The sequence below is a fragment of the Parasteatoda tepidariorum genome, chromosome 8 (genome assembly GCF_982258835.1).
Source record: "Parasteatoda tepidariorum strain Cologne lab strain chromosome 8, Ptep-v5.0, whole genome shotgun sequence".
Taxonomy (NCBI): Eukaryota; Metazoa; Arthropoda; class Arachnida; order Araneae; family Theridiidae; genus Parasteatoda; species Parasteatoda tepidariorum.
This window is the reverse complement of record NC_141762.1, coordinates 102,747,744-102,774,659: the sequence shown is the minus strand read 5'-3', so window position 1 is coordinate 102,774,659 and position 26,916 is coordinate 102,747,744. Positions and strand designations below refer to the sequence as shown.

At 30.2% G+C, this 26,916-nt stretch overlaps 1 protein-coding gene across 1 annotated transcript in view; it reads right to left on the bottom strand.

The window, feature by feature from the left end:
• The window catches only part of LOC107456578 (neuronal acetylcholine receptor subunit alpha-7-like), a 461,896-nt gene that overhangs the window by 39,421 nt on the left and 395,559 nt on the right, over positions 1-26,916 (bottom strand). Inside the window, exon 4 of the mRNA XM_071180921.2 lies at positions 6,104-6,213. Coding sequence (XP_071037022.1) covers positions 6,104-6,213 — 110 coding nt within the window. The remainder of the gene's footprint in view (positions 1-6,103; positions 6,214-26,916) is intronic.

Below are 26,916 nucleotides of genomic sequence, written 5' to 3'. Positions count from 1 at the left end.
GAAATAAAATCTCGTGATGTCTCTGATTTAATAAAAGGAACCTTTAGTCTTAATTAGTTAATTAAATATTTGCAAGAGATCAGTTTATTTTAAGATGAAGTTCGAAAAAGCAATAACACTTTTGAAACAAATCAATTGATTAAAGGGAGAATTGAATAAAGTAATTTACAACTCAAATTTTGACGGAATAATTACACTTAAAATGTTATATTATAAATCTTGATATTAAAACTATTTTCAAAACAGTCTCAATGCTTTAAAAGCAGTATAGTAAAAAAAAATGCTGTTTTCAAAGCGTTTAACAAAAAATCTTAATCGTTGGAGTGGCTTAAATTATAATTTTTTTAAAAAGCACAAACAATATTAGTTTATATGTATTATATATTTTTTTTAATTTTTACAGTTTTTATAATAACATTGTATTTTAACGGAGCGTTTTTGATAAGCTTTATTCATTGTAAGTTTTTTTTGTCTCACACAGAATATAGATAACCAAGCGGTTAAAAAAGCGATCGAGAATCAAAATAGATTTACAATGGAATCTGAACAAATAAAACCCGTCAAAAAGTAATGACTCGAAAGCACGATTTAAAATATTCGACATTTCCTTAATTCCTGAGGGGAAAAAAAGTTCTTTTTTCATTATGCCGCATATCAGCAGTCGGTGGGCCACAGATTGTGCACTCCAAAATATATTTTAAGAAAAAACAAAATCTTCCTGTGAGAGCTCAGGGGATAGAGCATTCGCCTTCCAATGAGGTGATCTGGGTTCGAATCCCAGCGATGTCTGATGGATACGAATTCCGTATCTGGCTTGCACCGACCACAGTGCTGAAGTAAAATATTCTTAGTGGTAAACAGATCATGTGTTACAGTCTTGCCATCAGGCTAACCAAGGGAAGTTCTCGTGGTTTTCTTCACCGTGTATGGCAAATGTGGTTTATTTCCATCAAAAAAGTCATCCATGAAAGCGAATTTCCCCCAATACTGGATCCAGAAGTTCCCTTCTTGTCTTCTGGATTGGGTTCAAAATTCTAAGGCTAAGGAGTTGAGTATTAGTAGTTGTATATCTGATATTGGGTCAGCTGTTCAGAGACGGTTATAAAATAATATAAAATTACAAAATAATATTTGATGAATAGGGAGTCGTGTTGGTTCAGGAGATAGAGCCTTCCTATGAGGTGAACCTAGTTCAAATCTCAGCAGTAGCTTTTCGATACGAATTCCGCACCCGGCTCACACCAACCACAGTGCTGACGAAAAATATGCTCAGCAGTTGACGGATTATGGGTTGGAGTCCCCTTGCAGTCAGACTAAACGTAAAAGGTTTTTGTGGTTTTCCTCTACATGCAACACAAATGCGAATCAGTTCCATCAAAAAATCCTCCACTAAGGCAGATTTCTCCCAATACTTGATCGAGGAGGTTACTTGTCTTCTGGATTGGGTTCAAAATAACAAGGCCATGGAGTTGAACATTATTAACAAAGTAAAATCTTCCAGCGAAAGACCTTGTACTAAAAATAATATAATAAAAAGTTAAACTTTCTAAATTAAACATTTCTTAAATTGAAAACCGTACGTATTTGCAACTCAGTTCAGAAAAATTCGACTTTAAATCATGTTATCTTTTAATTGATAAATGTAAATTGTGATTATGTATTGATTGACAATAAATTTTAATATAAGGCAAAGAAATACAATAGTTTTGCGATCGAAAGAAATATTAATTTGTAATTAGTGAAATTACTTTCGTGTTTAAAGTAACTTTCCATTAAATGAAATTAGCAAAAACAATTCATTTATTTCATTAAGCAATTTATCAATATTTTTTTCTCGCAGTATTAACGTAGAACAATTTCAGCAGAAAAGAATAAAACGTTTCGCAGTTAAGAGAGTTTTTGCAAAATGGCGATTAGAATTTTTTTCTTTTCTTTCAAACATTGGGTTTCAATCAAAAAAGTGCATACCTAGAGATTCCATTAATTATTTTCAAAATAAGACTTCGGATTTGAAATGATGTTTGAGCATATGCTGTTTTGGGCCTGTCACTATATTATGAGTATATGGGGCTTTCAAATTCGACTATAATTAATTGTTTCGGAACAATTTTGACGCATTTTTGCTTAATTTTGAGAAATCTTTTTTTTTTTTTTACAGTGTGCAAATTATTCGAAAAAACCACGGAGATCATTTAGTCGATTTTCTATTCCACATAACTACGCTTCTCACGTACTTGAAAAATCCTCTGCATCGGGTTACGATTATTTCAAATGAAAAAAAAAAAAAAATAATCATCACAAATTGAAAAACGTAAATGTTACTGTGAAACGTTTGCAAACTTTATGGTGGCTATGTTTTGAGACTGTTTTTTCGAAGGCTCTGACGTCACATGAAATATTAACGTTTTTTTTCTTTTTTTCTTGCTAACAATACGCTTTTCTTATAGCTGCTGAGAGTTGTTGCAGAAACCTTCCAGTACGGCAGTGGGCCCTGCAAAACTTCGCAGCTTCAGCAGATTTTTTTTTAAACAAAAGAACGACTATAAAAAATTGAAAGCAAAAAAAAAAAAAAAAAAAAAAACTTAGATTAAAGATAAAATAGAAAAAAGAATTCGATCTTTATTTATAAAAAATAAGGAAAAATTCTTTTTAAGAAATTTGATGCCGATGTTTAATTACCTGAGGGGATATGGTAATGAATTTCCCTGAAAGAAACTTTAAAGTGACACAAGTCAACACACTATCCCAGGTAGCAAAAAGATATTATTTAACCTTAGAAATATGCAATATAATACTGTCTTGCTAGAAAACGTAAGAGTCCTATCTTCTAATATTAGAGCTAATATTATATAAGATTAAATAGTGTTCAATCTAACATTCGAACTTTTAAAATTATCATCCATTTCAGTTATCGATGCCATTTACCCATTGATTTTCGTTGTAAGAAATTTTTAAAAACATTTTAAAGTTAAATAATTTAAGTTTCGAATAAGGAATCATTGTTTAATAATTTTTAATTTTTGCATGGTATAGTTTAATTTATTTTCTTTTACATATTTCTTTATATTATATGAAGTTTATTTCTTTTGTACATTTCTTTATAATTTATTTCTTTTGTATATTTATTTATAATATATTTCTTTTATAATAAATTCTCGTTTATTATTTAATTCATCTTCAAAAAAATCTATGTAGAAACTTTTTGTTTTCAACTGCATATGGAAATTGCACGCTCTGAGGGAAAACTGGGAGTTCAATCCTTGCAGCAAATGAAACAACCAGTGTGGATATTCCGCAGGGTTCACTTTAAATCTACCATGGTGGAAAGTCCCCATGTAGATTGTGATGTTTGAAGTTTGAAGAAAGAGAGAAACCTGTGAGATTCATCCCTGTTTTTGTGTAGAACACACATTATTAACTGTTGCAGAACATTTCATAAAAACTTTCATCTAAGCATTTAATGACTGCTTGGAAATATAATTTTAAGTAAATAAAGATCTGCAATTGAACTACTTAACTCAAACTGTATCAAATAGTTCTAAAGTCAAGAAAAAAATATATTATTTATTAACAATCATAAATTTTTAACTTGTGTTATAATATAGTATTATTTAATTAAAGTTTAAATAATAAAAAAAAACTGTTGAATCTAAGATATACTTTGGAGTAAGAGGGAAGAAAATGGATGATATCTGAATTCATTAATATAATTTTATTTAGTATTTCTGTATTGCTAAGTAAATAATGCATGGAATGATATTATAAAACCATTGTTATATGTTTTACTGCTTCACAGCAATACAGAGAATTAAGTAAAACTTTATCACCTAATTATTCTACTACCATCCAAATCTTCCTCTTGCTCACTCCAAAAAATAAAAAGCAATGCAAAATAATAACAGAAAATACAAAATTTAACATTATACAGCATCAAAACTAATGCAAAATAACATTACAGCGAACGGTAGATATTATTAGTTCGCTTAGAATCTAATATTATATAATGCAGAGCAAACAGCGACCTTATGTATCATTCTAATCTTAGAAGTTGTGCAAGATAACGTTAGATTTCATTGATTTTCAGATGTTATCTAAGATTAGGCGCTATTTGGGATTTGTTACAATTATGTTTATTTCTTCCGTGTAATATTCTCATCGGCAAACTCATCGTTTCTTTATGAATTTTTTATGGGGCATCTGTTTTTTTTTTCCTTTTAGGCTGAACTAAATAATAGTTGTATAATTAAACTCAAACAACATAAAGTCTTTGCGAATAACTACTATGTTACATTAAGAATGCTACACAGCGACATTGTTACACTGTGAAAAATTGCATTGTGAAATATTTAAAACATTATTCAGCGTCATTTAATATTATAAAAATTTACGGAAATCATACATTGATAGTTTTAATCTAGGGGGGAAAACTCACCATTCGGTAATTTTTTTAAAAAAAAGTTTCATAACTTTTGAAATATATCAGTCATAATAAATAGCATTGCTGTTGGCATTTTAAAATGACTTTGCACTAGCATTGACTATTTTGTATACGTTAAAATTTAATTGAACTTCAAAATTTCATGTTTCTGGCACGTCTCAAACAATGTTTCTAATAATAACTAGCTTCAAAATTTCCCATAAATGTTTCAAAATAATTTTTTTTTTATCTTAACCGGTGTAAGCATTTCTAGAATGTACGCAGAGGGTATTATTTACAAAAACTACGTTTAAAATATTTTTTTCTGTCAATAATGTGTTTGTCCCAAGAAAATCCGTCATTTTTCTGGCTACTTTTATTTAGTGGTTTATAACCAAAATAGATAGAGCCAGCAATCAATATCTTATGTTAATAGATTGATTAGATACCCTCCTATATGAACATGTCTTGTTTGTTGCATGAATAAAGAACCAATTTTCTGGTTCAAAATCTATTATAAAAAATTTTTCAAGGTGAGTAGGTTTTTGTGTTGTCATTTTTCTGGCTTCTTGAAATCATTAATAACATAAACTACACAGATTAATCTGAGTTATTTTAAGATATCCCGTTGTTTTCTGTAGAATATAAACGTCTTAGGCCAAAATTTGAAATTAAAGTAAAGTTATATGCTATAAAATGGCGCATTTGTCATTATCCTGGCTGTCATTTTCCTGGCTTATGAATGCCAGGACATTGAAGTGTTACCAGAAATTTTGTTTAACTGATAGTACTGTAAAGAGGAAAAGCAAATACAGTACAGAACCCGTTATCCGGAAATCAGAAAACCGGAAAACCAAAAAACCGGAACGAAATTCGATAAATTTTCCCGCAATATTTTTAAATTTTTTTTTTTTCCTCATAAGATTTTAGGATTTTTCTTTCTTTTTTGAAAGATGTTTACCTTACCATCATTTTGGAAATAATCATTAGTGTATTACTTCATCATTTTTTCTTCTTTTTAAGAATATTTCTAAACATTTTTTTTTTAGTTGGGTTTAACAATAAAAAAAAAATGGCTCTTTGTAGCGATTCAGAAAACCGGAAAAATCAGTTATCCGGAATAGCGATGGTCCCGATCGTTCCGGATAATCGGTTCCCTACTGTATTAACCTAATACCAAGTTTATGTATGATTGTAATATGCTTGGATGTAATCAAAGTCATTTATTTATTTAATGATTGATTATTATACACAATTTTATTCTGTACATATCAGCAACAAAATTTTTTTTGTTTCTCTCTACAGTGGATAAAAAGAATTAATTTTAGCAAATTATGGTCCATCTAACATAAAGGCATAAGTTGAGTTACTTAATATTTTCTTAAAATGACTGTTTTTTAAAATTCTAAGCTAATATGTCATTTTGTTGGCATTCAAGATTTGGAGAATTTCGATTTTATTTTTTTTCTCGAGCAAATGTCAATAAACTACACTGCTGTATAAGATATTAATAAATGTAGCTAATGAAGTATACAAAAAAATTTTAGATTATTTTGAAGACTTTAAATTTGAAGAAACTTTTTGGTCCGAATTGTCATGTTTAAAAAGAATCACCCATATACAGTCCCTGAGACAAGTTTCCAAGTTTTTCCGTTAACGAACGTTGTTAAGAAAGAAAATAAGTACCTATTGTACATGAGAACATCCGGCTTCCATATCCTCCAAGGGGGTATTCGAAGATCTTTAACACCCCCGTATTCACTCGCATTCCACCGAAGATTCACGTCCACCCACTCCTACAAACAAAAAACAACATACGTCAATAACTTAAAACAAATAAACATCTCTTTTGTTTTGTCATCTCGGACTGAAAAATGAAAGAGGGAAAATAAAATGCTCTTAAAAAGTATTTTAGATTAAAAAAAGAATCAAACACAATTATACCAGAATTTTTAAGTTAAGTTGAATTTCACATTGCTTCGAAATTTTACTCTTTTAGAAACCTATGCTTTAAAAAGATAGCGCAGCTTTTTTTTTCCTTTTAATAAGCCTTTATAGAATCGAAATAGAAAATAATAAAGTAAATGTCGAAGTTTTCAATTTAATATTTAGATGGGAAAGAAAGAGATAATCGAAATCTGACAAAAATTGTAATTAGTTTGACTGTCAATTCGAACAAAAGGGTACTTCCGGTAAGAGTCTTTCAACACATTTCAGTTTTCTCATCTAATCAAAAACAAGTATTATAAAAAAAAGTTCAATTCCTACTTAGATCAACAAAGAAATATTTTATTTTAGTTGCTCTTAATTAAATAATTAACAATTTTTCCTCCCATATAAAACTAAAATGAATTCATTTAATTTAATGAATGATTTAATATTTGAAAAAACTGCATTAGCATCAAGTGGTCATCCACTACAAGTGGTCATCCACTAGAAGTGTAAAAAAATTTGAACGATTGAAAGTTTGAACAAGATGTATAAATATATAGAGGGAGAGCATGAGCTATAGGAAGTGAAAAAAAAAACTTTTCAATTTTAGTAATCGCTTTTTTCACTAGTGATAAGATAGATTTCGATAGCGTATTGTTTTTCTACTAGTTCAATATGAATTTGTAAACTTCAAATATCTATACTTTTTATTTTTAATTTTTGATAAAGATTCTAAAAGTATGCATGAATGTATGGTGATTTCTCTGGAATTTCTTACATGTTCATTTCTCTACATTTGATATTCCATTTTTATCATCATCATCAATAGCTCGACAGCCCAGAGTGGGCCTTGGCCTTCACAAAAATTTTTTTCCTGCCTAATTTCTTTCCCGCCAACGTTTTCCAGTTTATAGTTTTTAAGACCAAAAGGTATTTTTCTAGGCCATCTATCTATCTCAAATTCGGCCTGTCTCTTTTTCGTGTACCGACTGGTTTGGCATTGATAATTCCTTTTGTGGTACGGTCCCGTGGTGAACTACCCATTTTATTCTTTGTTGTTTCAGGAAGTTAATAATGTCAGGTTCATTACATGAATGATAAATTTCTAAATTTGTTCTTCAAGGACACACATCATTTCTTTTAATTAATCTAAAAATATATTCCATTTTAATGATCTGAGAAATAACTTAAAATAACTCGAAGAAAATAAAATATTGATTCCGGTAGAAAAAAATAATCCTCTTTTGAATAATATAGCACATTATGCCAAAAATATACTGACGTTCAGAATGTTAAATTTTTTCAAAAAAAAAAAGCAAGTACTTAGTGTTGCTGTTGTTTCTAATGCCACTTGCTACACGGGCAAACCTGCTTGGTGAAACCGAGCAAATTTAAGGCAGAGTGTGTATTTCTTGTTTCTCAGAGGCGCCATCTATGACCCAGAATTCGACTTCTGCCACACCATACGTTTATAAGGCGGACTATACTATACATCCATTCATTCATCCGCAGATCGTAACTCTGAGCTGAACGATCGATCTCCAATCCAGTACCCCTAGAGGTATTGATTTGCAAGGGAACATGGAGGCATTTGCGACTCGACAGATTTAACGTGCATCAGTCACTTTACTAGACGGGAGTCTTCGGCTGGCGGGGTTCGAACTCTCGGACTTGGGCCCAACGCCCTACCGACCAGGCTATCCCGGCCGGACAAATACTTAGTTATTAACCCAATGTAAATATTTAAACTTCCAGTAAATTGCAAATTTTTTCATTCAGTTTTTGCGCATCCAAATATTCAAAAAACGAATGGAAAAAAATTTACGAGACATAAGGTTTAATTTAAGTAGAAACTTTCAAAATTCCAACCTATAATCCCGCATGAAGGTTTGCTGCTTATCTTCGCTTAAAATAATTATTACTAGAAAAGTTAAAAATTAGCTTTCAAAGTCAGCAGACAATTTAAACTACAGCGGGTAATCTCCATAGAGAAACAGCAATTAAAATACGGGTAAAGTAATTCAAATAAAAAAATAAGGGTTTGAAGTCTTACTTGGAACTATAACTGGAAACAAAACAATATCAGACTAGTTATCTACAACTTGACGTTTTCATAATTTATTTCTAGTAACTAAATTATAAAAAAATATGTTATGATACGTTATTACAGTGAACTCTCGCTACTACGATATCCAATACAATATAACTCCCCTTATTGCGATCACGATTCGTGGTCCCGACGAACTTGCATATGAATTAATGTCATGGTCATCTGAATATTACGATATTCTCCAAAGCGATAGATCCCTGTGAAACGTTTTTTTCTCTCTCCAAATTTGAACCTTATTTTTTCCATTTATTATTGGTTATCAAATAATGTAAAAGTCTTATTTTATCATCTTTTGCCATTTTTTCCATCTCTTTTTGACAAGAGAAGACTCACTGCTGACCACTTCAAGAGTTTCGATTCTTAGAATGGTTTCCCTCATCTATTAACAAGTCATAGATGTAACATTCCTATCTGATTTAATTTAGTTCATGTTAAAAGCTGATTATGAGTCACAAATCACCACAAGCATCACATTAACACCTAAAAGACAATCTTTTCCATAGCGGGTGGGTGGAGCACCCATTCACAAACGAAATTCATTTTCGTACTTTGGACTCAACACATTCTTTTATGGTTGACTTTACAGTCAGTAAAATGAATAAGCAAACAAAAAGATCAGATTATTTTCAATAAAAAACGTTTTCAGGCATGTCTGCGATCTTGTTTTCTAAATTTATTTCATTGGTATATAATTTAATCCTAATTAACACTCAGAATTATCTTTCTACACAATATATAAATACATTTATGGTTAATACATATATAACATTAAAATTGAAAAAAAAATTTATTGTGTCTCCAAAGTATGTAAGCCCACGATATAACAACATATCCTTCAACAACAATATATTTATTTGGTTCCCAAAATATTGACTTAGCGAGGTTTTACTACGAATAAAATAAAATATGTTACTATTTAATAAACAATGTTATTACTTAAATTGTTTAGCTAAGCTAATTTTTTATTCTCTATTTTATTGCCCTTTCTGATAACACATTTGTATAGTTCTTAAGCCTAACGTTTAGTATTTGAGCCAATAGTGTCAACATTTAAACAATAACCCAACCTTTATCAAACAAAGATGCCTTAACTTAACAATCGCTTCGATCAACCCTTTATTCAAAGTCATGTCTGAGATTGTACTTGTGGATCGGTTTTAATAATGAACTCACCTGAGCTAACGATATTTCACTCAATTTCTGATAAGAAAACGGCTTTTCAATCTTATCATTTCAAAAGACACCCCATATTATATATCGCCCCCCATTTACTGCTTCCATCTCTGCAGTCGTCGTTGCCATCATGTCACTCCTAATAACTGAATTCCTTGGAGAAGACGAGAATGAATGAGGAAATTATCCCTTAAATAATTGCGCTTTCACCACGAGTTTCCTCTATTGAATAGCAATGGATTCCCCTGTTTGTTTATTGGAGGAGGAATAGACGAGGAATATTAATGAAATTCTCCTTTTCATCGTCTTGTTAAACATTACCTTTTGATTATCTTTTTATGAACTTTACGAAATTTAGAGTTCCAACAATATTTATTTTTCATTTCGTGAACAATGATTTAAAATTTGATCTGGGTAGAATTATCGTGGTTATTATAATATTAATATTTCTAAAATCAAAATTAAATAATTCTCTTTTTATGGACTTCTCGAGATTAAGGACGAAATTCAGAGATCGAACAATATTTATTTTTCATTTTGTAAACCAATGATTTAAAAAATTTAATCTACGTAGAATTATCGTTATTATGATATTAATATTTCTAAAATCAAAATGAATTAATTCTCTTTTTATGGACTTCACGAGACTAAGGACGAAATTCAGAGATCGAACAATACTTATTTTTCATTTTGGGAACAATGATTTAAAATTCTATCTAGGTAGAATTATCGTGATTATTACGATATAAACATTTCTAAAGTCAAAATTAATTAAAAGACGAACAAAAATAATTTTCTCTCTCTATAAATAAAGTGAATTTCTGTGGGTGTGTTTGTTCTTTGAAGACTACCATTTAATCGAAATCTATGAAACTTGGCATACAGATAGTTTGAAACACGAGAAAGGTCACTGCGGGGAGAACTATGTCAGTTCTGATCATGGGAGCAATATTGAGTTCACAGTCGTGGTCACACCTGCGTTGGTTTTAGCAGTCGAGTGAATACGTTGTGTGTGATCGAGACTGAGTAGCAACAGCACGTGAATAATATCGCAGTCAAAAGTAGAAGGTCAACTGTTAAAAAGTCTAGAGCGTTTTAAAATAAACGTGAATGAAGATAACAGAATATAGTAGAAAAATAAAAATAAATTATTTTACTTCGAAAAAACGGTAAATTGAAATTAAAAAATGAAAAAATAAGGTTTCAGAGAGCTGTAAATCAGGAGTTAAGTATAAATGAAAGTATGTAGTAATGTAAAGAACTCATGTCGATAATTAGACAGTTGTCATTCATACGAATGAAGCACGACTACCCATCCTCTAAATGAGCAGATGGGCTATTAAATTAATTCTGGTGCTATCAAAATGATATTAAAGTATTAAGTTTGAACAATGCTCCTTGGAAATTATACATTCTTAAACTTTCAGTTAACTGTTAAGTAAATTTACTCGAAAATGGTGAACAATTTTTTCTTAAATATATTTAAAAACAAAAGAGATATACTATACTGTAAAATTTGTCGACGCTAATGTAGCGCAGTTGGTTAAGGTATGTAATGCACGCTACTTGTTGGAGAGCTCAAGATAGTGAGTTCGATGCTGGTGTTCGTAAAAGAACAGGCATGTGTACGGAGGTTGGTTGAGTGTGTTGTAAGTGAAAGTCCACCTGTTAGTGGTGGTGTGAAGAGAGGTATGTGCGGGTTGTGGTGTGGAAGTGTGGAGATAAGGTTGTGACGGTTGTGGTGTGGAGAGAGAAACGTGCTGATTGTGGTTTGGAAATTCATTGGAGGGGAAAAAAACATGATTTTTTAAAATGAACACTTTTTTCTTTTTAATTTTATTACACTGAAAATAAAAAAAAATTTCATGAGTAAATTCGTTGTTGTTGTAGTTGATGTTCATTTACGTCGCACTAAAGCTGCACAATGGGCTATTGGCGACGGTCTGGGAAACATCCCTGGAGGATGATCCGACGAAATGCCATCACAATTTTGATCCTCTGCAGAGGAGATGGCACCCCCGCTTCGGTAGCCCGACGACCTGCACGCGAAGGAGTAAATTTGTAACAACAACTGCGTTATTAAAAAAATTAGGAATTTTTTTGTTATATAATTATAGTTATGAAAGCTTAAAAAAATCGTATCTTTCCTGTAAATCTTCCACGGAGCTCCATGAGTTTACTTAAAAATTTTTTGATATCACTACTTTAAACACAGCTAACTTAGTTTAATCGTGCTTATTAGAATTTAATCGTGTTGTAGTTTGAAATATTTTTTTTAAAAATAAAATTCTAAGAATTGTTATTGCACATTTGAAAATCTTCCTAAAAGGTTTTTTAATCGCCGAGAGCGTGTTATCATAATAAAAAAAAGAAACATTTAGCTGATAATATAAAATTTTCAGTCGTTACAAAAATAATTACGAACGAAAAATTAGTAGACGCGATCTTATAGTAGACGCGAATGAAAATTACAAAGGAAAGTATAAAAAAAAATTAAAATATAAAAAAAATTTGGTTTGAGATTGCTGTAAATCTGGTGGTAATTGTAAGTGAGCGAATTATAGTGGTTTGAGAACTCATGTCAATAATTAGGAAGTTGTCATTTATATGAATGAAACACAATTACCCATCCTCCAAATGAACAGATGAACAATTAAAAGAATTTTGGTGTTATAAAAATAATATTCAAGCCTTAAGTTTGAACAATATTCCTTGGAAATTATACATTCTTAAACCTTTAGTTAAATGTAAATTAAATGTACTCTCAAATGGTGTGCAATTTTTCTTAAATATATTTTAAAACAGAAGAGATATACTTTACTGTGCGCTTCGGTAGCGCAGTCGGTTTAGGCATTGCCCACAATACAGGATTAAGAGCTCGAGGTAGTGAGTTCGATTCTGGTGGTCGTTAAATTATTTTCTTTATAATGATACAACATTTTACACCTAAAATTTTATGAGTAGAAAGAGCCATGTGAAAAGTCGTCTGGTTAAGGTAAATCTTTTTTTTTTCAAATTTTTCGTTATTACACATAAAAACTTTTCAAGAGTAAGTTCGTATTAACAACCGTGACATTACAATAATTAAGAATTTTTTTTCTTAAATATTGTTATAATAGTTTAACAAACTTCTGTAAATAATCTACGGAGCACTATGATGAGTTTTGAGAAAAACTTTCGGATACAAATATTTTTAACCAGAGCTCACTTATTATTTGGCAAATTCCTAGAATATAATCTATATGTTAGTTTTCAAAATTTATCAAAAACAAAACTCCTAAAATTTTTATTAAACATCTGAAAATCATCATTTAAATCCACAAGCTTTCTAATTGTTGAGAGCATGCAACAGATTTCAAAAAATATACCTGATATAACCTGACAAAATAACATCCTCAGTCGCTTAAATAAATTAATCAGGAAAAATCACCAAGTTTCGAGATAATTAAAGTAGACGTGAAGAAAGATAACAGAACTGATTTGAAAAAGAAAAATGAATAAGTTTTTACGTCCAAAAAACGGTAAAATAAAATAATACATTCCGTGGAAACTATACATTCTTAAACTTTCAGTTAACAGTTAATTAAATTTACTTAAAAATGGGATGCAATTTTTCCTCAATTTATTTTAAAACAGAAGAGAAATACCACACTGTGTGCTTCGGTAGCGCAATCGATTTAGGCGCAGCACACACTGTTGGCTTGAGAGCTCGAGGTAGTGAGTTCGATTCTGGTGGTCGTTAAATTATTTTCTTTTTAATGATACAACATTTTACGCATAAAATTTTATGAGTAGAAAGAGCCAAGCGAAAATTCTTCTTGTTAAGGTAATTTTTTTTTTTAAATTTTTCGACATTTCACATAAAAAATTTTCAAGAGTAAGTTCGTATTAACAACAGTGACATTAAAATAATTAAGAATTTTTTTTCATAAATATTGTTATAATAGTTTAACAAAATTTTATCTTTCAGGGCTCTTGTAACGGATCTATAGAGCACTATGAGTTTTCTAAAAAATTTTTGGATACAAATATTTTAAGCAGAGCTCACTTATTATTTTGCAAATTCCTAGAATATAATCTTGTGTTAGTTTTCAAAATTTATCGAAAACAAAACTCCTAAAAAATTTTATTAAACATCTTAAAATCATCATTTAAATCCACAAGCTTTCTAATTGTTGAGAGCGTGCAACACATTTTAAAAAAAATACCTGATAAAACCTGACAAAATAACATCCTCGGTCGTTGAAAAAAAATAAGGAGGAAAAATCGCCAAGTATCGAGATATTTAAAGTAGACGTGAAGAAAGATAACAGAACTGATTTGAAAAAGAAAAATAAATAAGTTTTTACGCACAAAAAACGGTTAAATAAAATAAAACATTCCTTTAAATTATACATTCTTAAACTTTCAGTTAACAGTTAAATAAATTTACTCGAAAATGGGGTGCAATTTTTCCTAAATAAATTTTAAAACAGAAGAGATATACCACACTGTGTGATTCGGTAGCGCAATCGATTTAGGCGCAGCACACACTATTGGCTTGAGAGCTCGAGGTAGTGAGTTCGATTCTGGTGGCAGCTAAAAAACATCATTTTTGATTTTTCGATATTTAGCAAATAAAATGTCATGAGTAAAACAATGGGATGGACAAGCAAAATTTCTTGATAAAAGAAAACATTTCTTTTTTAATTTTTCAACATTTCACATAAAAAAAATTCAAGAGTAAGTTCGTATAAATTACCGTAATATTAAAATAATTAAGATTTTTTCTTTATAATTATTGATATTACAGTTTAAAAAAATTTTATCTGTCAGTGCTCGTGTAACCAATCAACGGAGCTCTATGAGTTTTCGGAAAACCTTTTGGAAACAAATAATTTAAACACAGCTCACTTAGTATTTTGCATTTATCTAGAATTTAATTGTGTTGTAGTTTGATATATTTCAGGAAAAACTTTTAAAAACTGTTTTAAACATTTGAAAATATTCCAAGAAAGCTTTTTAATCTGTTCAGAGCCTTGCTTCATATTAAAAAAATTTATATATTTAAACCTCATAATATAAAAGCCTCAGTCGTTTCAAAAATAATTAAGAATGAAAAATTCGCCAGGTTTTGAGCGTTTTAAGGTAGACGTAAATGAAGATAACAGAACTAATTCGAAAAAGAAAAATTAATACTTTTTTCACTTCGAAAAAACGGTAAGTTGTTATAAAAAATAAAAAGTGGTTTAAAAAAGCTGTAATTCAGTTCAGGTTTAAATTTTAAGTCAAAGGTAGTAGTGTAAGTTACTCTTAATTAGGAAGTCATTCATATGAATGAAGTTAGACTACCATTCCTCCAAATAAACTGATGGACTATTCAAAGAATTCTGGTGTTTTGAAAATGATATTCAAGCTTTAAGTTAGAACAATGCTCCATGAAAATTACATTTACTCGCAAATTGTGGGCAATTTTTCTTGAATATTTTTAAAAACAAAAGAGATCTACTACACTGTACAATTTGTCGGCGCTCGTGTAGCGCAGTTGGTTAAGGCGTGTTATGCACGCTGCTTGTTGGAGAGCTCAAGGTAGTGAGTTCGATGCTGCTGTTCGGGAAAGAACAGGCATGTGTACGGAGGTTGGTTGAGCGTGTTGTGAGTGAAAGTCCACCTGTTAGTGGTGGTGTGAAGAGAGGTTTGTGGTGTGGAAGTGTGAAGATAAGGTTGTGACGGTTGTGGCGTGGAGAGAGTAACGTGCTGATTGTGGTTTGGATATTCATTGGAGGGGAAAAAACATGATTTTTTAAAATAAACACTTTTTTATTTTTTATTCTATTACACTCTAAATAAAAAAAATTCATGAGTAAATTCGTAACAACAGCAGTGTTATTAAAAACATAAGGAATTTTTTTGTTAGATATTTATAGATTTGAAAGTTTAAAAAAATCGCATCTTTCCTGTAAATCATCCGCGGAGCTCCATGAGATTACTTAAAATTTTTTTTGATAGCACTACTTTAAACACAGCTTACTTAGTTTGATGCTATTTATTACAATTTAATCGTGTTGTAGTTAGAAATATTTGTTTAAAAATTAACTTCCAACAATTGTCATTACACATTTGAAAATCTTCCTAAAAGTTTTTTTAATTGCAGAGAGCGTGTATAATAATAAGAAAAAGAAACATTTACCTGATAATATTAAATTTTCAGTCGTTACAAAAAGAATTACGAACGAAAAATTAGCCACGTCTCGAGCATCTTATAGTAGACGTGAATGAAGATTACAAAACATAGTATAAAAAATATATATAAAAAAAAATTTGGTTTGAGATTGCTGTAAATCGGGTGGTAATTGTAAGTGAGCGTATTATAGTGGTTTGAGAGCTTATGTCGATAATTAAGAAGTTGTCATTCATAGAAATGAAACACGATTACCCATCCTCCAAATGAACTGATGAACGATTAAAAGAATTTTGGTGTTATCAAAATGATATTCAAGCCTTAAGCTTGAACAATATTCCTTGGAAATTATACATTCTTAAACCTTTAGTTAAATGTAAATTGAATTTACTCTCAAATGGTGAGCAATTTTTCTTAAATATATTTTAAAACAGAAGAGATACACTCTAAAAACTGTACCTCTGATTTCAGAGGCACATTTGAATCATTTGTGCCTCTGAAATTTAAGGGCACAACGTACCTTTAAAAATGAAAGGCACAATGTACCTCTGATTTCAGAGGCACATTTGAATCGTTTGTGCCTCTGAATTTTAAGGGCACAACGTACCTTTAAAAATGAAAGGCACAATGTACCTTTTTATACACATTTTTTTTTTACCTATTTGTAATTTGCTAGCACTTTATATAAAAGGGGACTTTCTGTTTGGTTTACACTATATTACCAAGATATTAATTATAATAATTCTTAATGAAAAATATTTCTCAATTCTTTGAATATTGGTCACTTGAAAGTGATCATTTCAAGGGATTCCATCTAAGGCTTTTTCATAGACAATTATAAAATATGTAAATTTGTACCATTTCTTTAATTATGTAGCGTTTAATGATACTTCAACAACTACAATGATGCTTTTCCAATCAGATATAGGTACAAAAAGATAATATTTATTTCTGTTAAACCAAGTCAATATAATTCATGGATTTTTTTTCTTTTCCAAAAAGCATCCTCAAAATGGAAATTTATTATAAATTTAGATATTTTTTAAACATTTAGAGATTTCATAAAATAGTTTTATAAGGATCAAAAATAAAACACCAAATATCATGAAATCTAATATCTTTTATTTTCACACATAAAGAACAATTTTACATAATTTAGTAACAGTTGCAATATGATGTATACAGTTGCACAAATTTGGAAAAACATAGAATATTTTAAAATGATAGATGTAGATTTTGACAACTTGGATATTTTATAACATGAAATATGCTTAAACAAATGACTTAACAAGTGTAAAATAAAAGATTGCCTCGTGTAAAAAAAGTGTAAAAAATGATTTTTTTTAAAATCCAGATTTTGGCGAAACATATTAATCCGTTAGGCGCCATCATTCCCATTTTGGGAACATTAGCTTTCAATTTTTTTAGAACTAACTGTACTTAATATTATTTAATCGATGCTTTTATTTGAGCTCAGAATATATGAAAAGCCTTCAGCAATTTTTTTGGAAAGCTTGTTTCAGAATTTTTTTTTATTGTATTTTAAAAAACGTGAAATTCTGCATTTTTGCCCCAATCATTAAACATGCATTTGTTTTATAAATATTATTAAAATAAAAATTACTTTCGTGCTTAAACTTGATTACAACAATCGGATGTAATTCTCTTTTCTATAATCCGAATTTCGATGTCTACAGTATTTCTTAAAATGTCCTATTTCACCACAATAGAAACATTCACGTTCAGATCTAAATTTCTTCACAATACTTGGCGAATTCCATTTCTCATTAAAATGTTCTTTCTGGCGATCGTTATTACACGGAATAGCTTGTGGATCACACTGAAAATTGGCAATGAGATTTTCTTTAAAGTAATAATAATTATCATCATAAATTTCTGACCTTTCAACAGGAATAAGCTGTAAACCACACGAAAACCAAAGATCGAAATTCACACTATATCTCTTCGCTTTCTGTTCAAAGAGTTCGAAGTACCGTCGAATTCCACACTTCTTGGCATCAATTTTAAACATCTCATTCACTAATTTCTTCTAAAGTAGGAAATCCTTAATAACAATAATATTTGTCACCAATTCTTTCAAAAACTTAATAAAACATTTCTGGAACGGATCCCACCGCTGCCACCAATTAATACATAGCTGTAGCGTATCAAGCTATATTAAAGAACTGTTCAGTTTTCTTATAAAAACATTTATTTCACACCACAACAAATACAATAACAAATATAAAGTACCCGTAACGGGATAGTTAAATCTTATAAAGGAAACTAGAAAAAGTGCCCGTAGCGGGATATATGAAAACTCACCCGTAACGGGATAGATAAAATATCATAAAACAAACTAGATATACCCGTAACGGGTAAAGTAAAAACTCAAATTCCACACAAAACTAATTCTAAAAAATCAACAACTTTCTGGTGTTCTAATTTTATCGTCTGCTTTTATTATTCGTATTTCGTCATAAAATATTTCATAGATGTGCGCATGCGCTTCTTCTCCGTTACATCGTACCGAAAAAAAAAAGGGAAGCCCATTTGAGAGGCACAGGGAAACGGTAAAATCCTTTCGTACCGCGCATTGACTCGCGTTTGCTTTGGTGCCTTTCATTTCTTGTGGTGCCTCTCATTTTTAAAGGCACATTAGTTATGTGCCTCTAACGCGAGAAAATAAAGGGTACATTTAGCTTGTGCCTTTTATTTAAGAGGTACAGTTTTTAGAGTGTATACTTTACTGTGCGCTTCGGTAGCGCAGTCGGTTTAGGCATTGCCCACAGTACTGGCTTAAGAGCTCGAGGAAGTGAGTTCGATTCTGGTGGTCGTTAAATTATTTTCTTTTTAATGCTAACACCTAAAATTTTATGAGTAGAAAGAGCCAAGCGAAAATTCGTCTTGTTAAGGTAAATCTTTTTTTTTTTTTTAATTTTTCGACCTTTCACATAAAAAATTTTCTAGAGTAAGTTCGTATTAACAACCGTGACATTACAATAATTAAGAATTTTTTTTTCATAAATATTGTCATAATAGTTTAACAAAATTTTATCTTTCAGGGCTCTTGTAACCAATCTACAGAGCACTATGAGTTTTATGAAAAACTTTTGGGTACAAATATTTTAAGCAGAGCTCACTTATTATTTTGCAAATTCCAAGAATATAATCTTGTGTTAGTTTTCAAAATTTATCAAAAGCAAAACTCCTAAAAAATTTTATTAAACACCTTAAAATCATCATTTAAATCCACAAGCTTTCTATTTGTTGAAAGCGTGCAACAGATTTAAAAAAAAATACCTGATAAAACCTGGCAAAATAACATCCTCGATCGTTTAAAAAAAATTAAGGAGGAAAAATCGCCAAGTATCGAGATATTTAAAGTAGACGTGAAGAAAGATAACAGAACTGATTTGAAAAAGAAAAATAAATAAGTTTTTACACACAAAAGACGGTTAAATAAAATAATACATTCCTTTAAATTATACATTCTTAAACTTTCAGTTAACAGTTAAATAAATTTACTCGAAAATGGGGTGCAATTTTTCCTAAATATATTTTAAAACAGTAGAGATATACCACACTGTGTGATTCGGTAGCGCAATCGATTTAGGCGCAGCACACACTATTGGCTTGAGAGCTCGAGGTAGTGAGTTCGATTCTGGTGGCAGCTAAAAAACATCATTTTTGATTTTTCGGTATTTAGCAAATAAAATGTCATGAGTAAAACAATGGGATGGACAAGCAAAATTTCTTGATAAAATAAAACATTTCTTTTTTAATTTTTCAACATTTCACATAAAAAAAATTCAAGAGTAAGTTCGTATAAATTACCGTAATATTAAAATAATTAAGATTTTTTCTTTATAATTATTGATAATACAGTTTAAAAATTTTTTATCTGTCAGTGCTCGTGTAATCAATCAACGGAGCTCTATGAGTTTCGGAAAACCTTTTGGAAACAAATAATTTAAACACAGCTCACTTAGTATTTTGCATCTACCTAGAATTTAATTGTGTTGTAGTTTGATATATTTCAGAAAAAACTTTTAAAAACTGTTATTATACACTGAAAAATATTCCAAGAAAGCTTTTTAATTGTTCAGAGCCTTGCTTCATATTAAAAAAATTTAAATATTTAAACCTCATAATATAAAAGCCTCAGTCGTTTCAAAAATAATTAAGAATGAAAAATTCGCAGGTTTTGAGCGTTTTAAGGTAGACGTAAATGAAGATAACAGAGCTGATTCAAAAAAGAAAAATTAATAATTTTTTCACTTCGAAAAAACGGTAAGTTATTATAAAAAATAAAAAGTGGTTTCAAAAAGCTGTAATTCAGTTCAGGTTTAAATTTTAAGTCATACGTAGTAGTGTAAGTAACTCTTAATTAGGAAGTCATTCATATGAATGAAGTCAGACTACCCTTCCTCCAAATAAACTGATGGACTATTAAAAGAATTCTGGTGTTTTTAAAATGATATTCAAGCTTTAAGTTAGAACAATGCTCCATGAAAATTACATTTACTCGCAAATTGTGGGCAATTTTTCTTGAATATTTTTAAAAACTAAACAGATCTACTACACTGTACAATTTGTCGGCGCTCGTGTAGCGCAGTTGGTTAAGGCGTGTTATGCACGCTGCTTGTTGGAGAGCTCAAGGTAGTGAGTTCGATGCTGGTGTTCGTGAAAGAACAGGCATGTGTACGGAGGTTGGTTGAGTGTGTTGTGAGTGAAAGTCCACCTGTTAGTGGTGGTGTGAAGAGAGGTTTGTGCGGTTTGTGGTGTGGAAGTGTGGAGATAAGGCTGTGACGGTTGTGGTGTGGAGAGAGTAACGTGCTGATTGTGGTTTGGATATTCATTGGAGGGGAAAAAACATGATTTTTTAAAATAAACACTTTTTTATTTTTAATTTTATTACCTTCTAAATAAAAAAAATTCATGAGTAAATTCGTAACAACAGCCGTGTTATTAAAAACATTAGGATTTTTTTTGTTATATATTTATAGATATGAAAGTTTAAAAAAATCGCTTCTTTCCTGTAAATCATCCGCGGAGCTCCATGAGATTACTTAAAATTTTTTTTGATAGCACTACTTTAAACACAGCTTACTTAGTTTGATGCTATTTATTAGAATTTAATAGTGTTGTAGTTAGAAATATTTGTTTAAAAATTAACTTCCAACAATTGTCATTGCAGATTTGAAAATCTTCCTAAAAGGTTTTTTAATTGCCGAGAGCGTGTAAAATAATAAAAAAAAGAAACATTTACCTGATAATGAAAATTTTTCAGTCGTTACAAAAATAATTACGAACGAAAAATTAGCCACGTCTCGAGCATCTTATAGTAGACGTGAATGAAGATTACAAAACATAGTATAAAAAATATATATAAAAAAAAAAATTTGGTTTGAGATTGCTGTAAATCGGGTGGTAATTGTAAGTGAGCGTATTATAGTGGTTTGAGAGCTTATGTCGATAATTAAGAAGTTGTCATTCATAGAAATGAAACACGATTACCCATCCTCCAAATGAACTGATGAACGATTAGAAGAATTTTGGTGTTATCAAAATGATATTCAAGCCTTAAGCTTGAACAATATTCCTTGGAAATTATACATTCTTAAACCTTTAGTTAAATGTAAATTGAATTTACTCTCAAATGGTGAGCAATTTTTCTTACATATATTTTAAAACAGAAGAGATATACTTTACTGTGCGCTTCGGTAGCGCAGTCGGTTTAGGCATTGCCCACAGTACTGGCTTAAGAGCTCGAGGAAGTGAGTTCGATTCTGGTGGTCGTTAAATTATTTTCTTTTTAATGATACAACATCTTACGCCTAAAATTTTATGAGTAGAAAGAGCCAAGCGAAAATTCGTCTTGTTAAGGCAAATCTTTTTTTTTTTTTTAATTTTTCGACATTTCACATAAAAATTTTCTAGAGTAAGTTCCTATTAACAACCGTGACATTACAATAATTAAGCATTTTTTTTTCATAAATATTGTCATAATAGTTTAACAAAATTTTACCTTTCAGGGCTCTTGTAACCAATCTACAGAGCACTATGAGTTTTATGAAAAACTTTTGGATACAAATATTTTAACCAGAGCTCACTTATTATTTGGCAAATTCCTAGAATATAATCTATATGTTAGTTTTCAAAATTTATCAAAAACAAAACTCCTAAAATTTTTATTAAACATCTGAAAATCACCATTTAAATCCACAAGCTTTCTAATTGTTGAGAGCGTGCAACACATTTTAAAAAAAATACCTGATATAACCTGACAAAATAACATCCTCAGTCGTTTAAATAAATTAATCAGGAAAAATCACCAAGTTTCGAGATATTTAAAGTAGACGTGAAGAAAGATAACAGAACTGATTTGAAAAAGAAAAATGAATAAGTTTTTACGCACAAAAAACGGTTAAATAAAATAATACATTCCTTTAAATTATACATTCTTAAACTTTCAGTTAACATTAAAATAAATTTAATCGAAAATGGGGTGCAATTTTTCCTAAATATATTTTAAAACAGTAGAGATATACCACACTGTGTGATTCGGTAGCGCAATCGATTTAGGCGCAGCACACACTATTGGCTTGAGAGCTCGAGGTAGTGAGTTCGATTCTGGTGGTCGTTAAATTATTTTCTTTTTAATGATACAACATTTTACGCATAAAATTTTATGAGTAGAAAGAGCCAAGCGAAAATTCTTCTTGTTAAGGTAAATTTTTTTTTTAATTTTTTCGACATTTCACATAAAAAATTTTCAAGAGTAAGTTCGTATTAACAACAGTGACATTACAATAATTAAGAATTTTTTTTCATAAATATTGTTATCATAGAGTAACAAAATTGTATCTTTCAGGGCTCTTGTAACTAATCTACAGAGCACTATGAGTTTTCTGATAAACTTTTAGATACAAATATTTTAAGCAGAGCTCACTTATTATTTTGCAAATTCCTAGAATATAATCTTGTGTTAGTTTTCAAAATTTATCAAAAACAAAACTCCTAAAAAAGTTTATTAAACATCTTAAAATCATCATTTAAATCCACAAGCTTTCTAATTGTTGAGAGCGTGCAACAGATTTTAAAAAAAATACCTGATAAAACCTGACAAAATAACATCCTCGATCGTTTAAAAAATATTAAGGAGGAAAAATCGCCAAGTATCGAGATATTTAAAGTAGACGTGAAGAAAGATAACAGAACTGATTTGAAAAAGAAAAATAAATAAGTTTTTACGCACAAAAAACGGTTAAATAAAATAATACATTCCTTTAAATTATACATTCTTAAACTTTCAGTTAACAGTTAAATAAATTTACTCGAAAATGGGGTGCAATTTTTCCTAAATATATTTTAAAACAGTAGAGATATACCACACTGTGTGATTCGGTAGCGCAATCGATTTAGGCGCAGCACACACTATTGGCTTGAGAGCTCGAGGTAGTGAGTTCGATTCTGGTGGCAGCTAAAAAACATCATTTTTGATTTTTCGATATTTAGCAAATAAAATGTCATGAGTAAAACAATGGGATGGACAAGCAAAATTTCTTGATAAAATAAAACATTTTTTTTTAATTTTTCAACATTTCACATAAAAAAAATTCAAGAGTAAGTTCGTATAAATTACCGTAATATTAAAATAATTAAGATTTTTTTTTATAATTATTGTTATTACAGTTTAAAAAAAATTTATCTTTCAGGGCTCGTGTAACCTATCAACGGAGCTCTATGAGTTTTCGGAAAACCTTTTGGAAACAAATATTTAAACACAGCTCACTTAGTATTTTGCATTTATCTAGAATTTAATTGTGTTGTAGTCTGATATATTTCAGAAAAAAACTTTTAAAAACTGTTATTAAACATTTGAAAATATTCCAAGAAAGCTTTTTAATTGTTCAGAGCCTTGCTTCATATTAAAAAAATTTAAATATTTATACCTCATGATATAAAAGCCACAGTCGTTTCAAAAATAATTAAGAATGAAAAATTCGCCAGGTTTTGAGCGTTTTAAGGTGGACGTAAATGAAGATAACAAAACTGATTCGAAAAAGAAAAATTCATACTTTTTTCACTTCGAAAAAACGGTAAGTTATTATTAAAAAAAAAAGTGGTTTCAAAAAGCTGTAATTCAGTTCAGGTTTAAATTTTAAGTCATACGTAGTAGTGTAAGTAACTCTTAATTAGGAAGTCATTCATATGAATTAAGTTAGACTACCCTTCCTCCAAATAAACTGATGGACTATTAAAAGAATTCTGGTGTTTTTAAAATGATATTCAAGCTTTAAGTTAGAACAATGATCCTTGAGAATTACACATTCTTAAACGTTCAGTGAAAAGTAAATTACATTTACTCGCAAATTGTGGGCAATTTTACTTGAATATTTTTAAAAACTAAAGAGATCTACTACACTGTATAATTTGTAGGCGCTCGTGTAGCGCAGTAGGTTAAGGCGTGTTGTGCACGCTGCTTGTTGGAGAGCTCAAGGTAATGAGTTCGATGCTGGTGTTCGGGAAAGAACAGGCATGTGTACGGAGGTTGGTTGGTGTTGTGAGTGAAAGTCCACCTGTTAGTGGTGGTGTGAAGAGAGGTTTGTGCGGTTTGTGGTGTAGAAGTGTGGAGATAAGGTTGTGACGGTTGTGGTGTGGAGAGAGTAACGTGCTGATTGTGGTTTGGATATTCATTGGAGGGGAAAAAACATGAATTTTTTAAAATAAACATTTTTTTCTTTTTAATTTTATTACACTCTAAATAAAAAAGATTTCATGAGTAAATTCGTATAAACAACCGTAATATTAAAATAATTAGGAATTTTTTTTATATAATTGCAGTTATAAAATTCTATCTTTCGGAGCTCCTGTAAGTGTTCTATGGATCTCTAGGAGTTTTCGGAAAAATTTTTGGACACCAATGTTTTAAACACAGCACACTTAGTTTTAAGCATTTTCCTGGTATTTAGTCGTGTCGTAGTTTGAAATATTTTTTTAAAAAAATATTTGTTCTTAAGCCTTTATCTTGATCAAAAGCATTTAAGTTGCCTTTTGCGGTATCGAAAGAAGATTATGAAAAAAAAGTTGTGATAGACTTATTACGATCACTGGTTACTCATAGGTCAAATGCTTCATCTTTCTGGATTGACTCCGTTAAACGCCACAACACGGTTCTCAAAAACTGTCTCAATGGATGCTTATCGTCGGATTGCTTTTCAAATCCTTTCTTTGTACGTGTTTCCAGAATTCAAAAAATACTTTTCCTTCTTCAACATTCATATTCTTATTGAAATTACAGTCAAGACAGTAACTTTAAGTTAATAATAAAAAGAATATAAAAATACTCTAAATTATTATTACTTAAATACATTAAAAATGCTTGCTATGGAAAAGAAAACAAAAAAAATAGTGCGTGGAGTCCCTCCGTGCGGAAGAAGTTAAACTTCGCAACCTGCGACGTTAATTGTAGAAGCATCAGCAGTCGTAGAAGGATCACTAAGTTCTATTCGCTGGCCTTCGTGCTCTGTAATCACGGTAGCATTTTTCCCTCGTGGACCTCTTGAACCAGTGGAAGTGCTTGTGGTTGCCTCACCGTCTCGCCTTGGAAATGTATTTGTATTTATAATGTATGTGAATGCGTCATAATGTAATTTCAGAAGAGAAAACTTAACAATCAATTGGTATTCACAAGAGACGTACCTTGACATAACCTTAAATCCGTCGCATTGTCCGTGGGATTGTGTTCACTCATTGTTTACATTTGTTATCTACTAAATTTGAAAATAAAAAATACTATCCTATTAAATTGCATGTGTATCAAATCAAACTAAGAAAATATTTACAGAAAAACAATACTTTTATGACTTTTATTATTTTTATGCTAGTGAGAACCAAAACAATATGGAAATGATTGAGGGAAAACTGGATCCTACCACGTGATTTCCCGGCCAATAAAAATGTAGCGTTAAACGTTTCACGCAACCTTGTTGGAAGTCGCATAAGAAGTATAACTTCAAAAAAATAGCAGTCGTCGCAAAGCAACGACGTATGTGCACTGTTTACTGTCACTCTTGAACACAGTTGAAAAGTGTGATGACGTTCAAATAAGTTGCGCAAGCCATCAAGGCAAATTTTGCCAATGGGTAAAAATTAGCTGTGTATGTAAAAGCTAAGTTAATTCGCGATCGCAACGCTCGAGTACGCCGTCTAGCGGGAGCCTGTAAATATCGGACATTAATTTATCACGTTTTCATTTAGTTCCATCAAAGTCATTGACTGAATCAGACGCCATTTTTAGCAGCAAATAAGAAACAAAATTTCCCTAAGGAAAAGGCCAAAGAACTTGAAAAAAATCTCCAGAATATTAGTAAATCTTTCAGGAACAGAACACGCCAAACATTTGAAGATAAATTCCTTAATAATTTTTAATTTCTATTATCAACAAACTTGCAACTGATGACTTCCGATTTCGGATACTGTTACAGATGTGTGTATTAAGGTAAAATGCATTTCTTCTGTCTTCAATTCATTACGAATTAAAGTGAAGTCAACATTGCTTTCGTCATGCCAGTGAATAAATATGAATTCAGAACATACAGAATTGTAATAGTTATAGCATATTCTTCTTCGTTATAGAATAGTATATATTTCTGTATCCATATAATTCGGAAAACAACAATAAAAAATTATCCAAGTTACTTGAAATAGTGCCATTTGTGCTGATTCTTAATTAATTTAAATCGTTTTCTTGGTAAGTTTTTTTTAATTTTGAAAGAATAAGTTCAACTAGAATTCAGCTATTCTGTTTTTAGCTACATATTCAAATTCATATCAATTATAAAATTTTGCTGTATAGTATGTTATCTAAAAGTAATGAAAGTATAAACTATGTATCTATTATTTGAGAATAAAGTTTTCAAACAAGGAACTTATCATTTTGGAATTCTCCGGGAATCATAAATCAGGTAAGTGCAATGATTTTTACAATAAAAAATTTGCTTGTAAATATTTTTTTTTCATTTGATGATGGTTCTCTACAGAATGGTTTTTTACGTCTGATTAAGAACTATAAGAATAATAAAAAAAGAAAGAATAAGAAAGTTTTTATTTCAATGT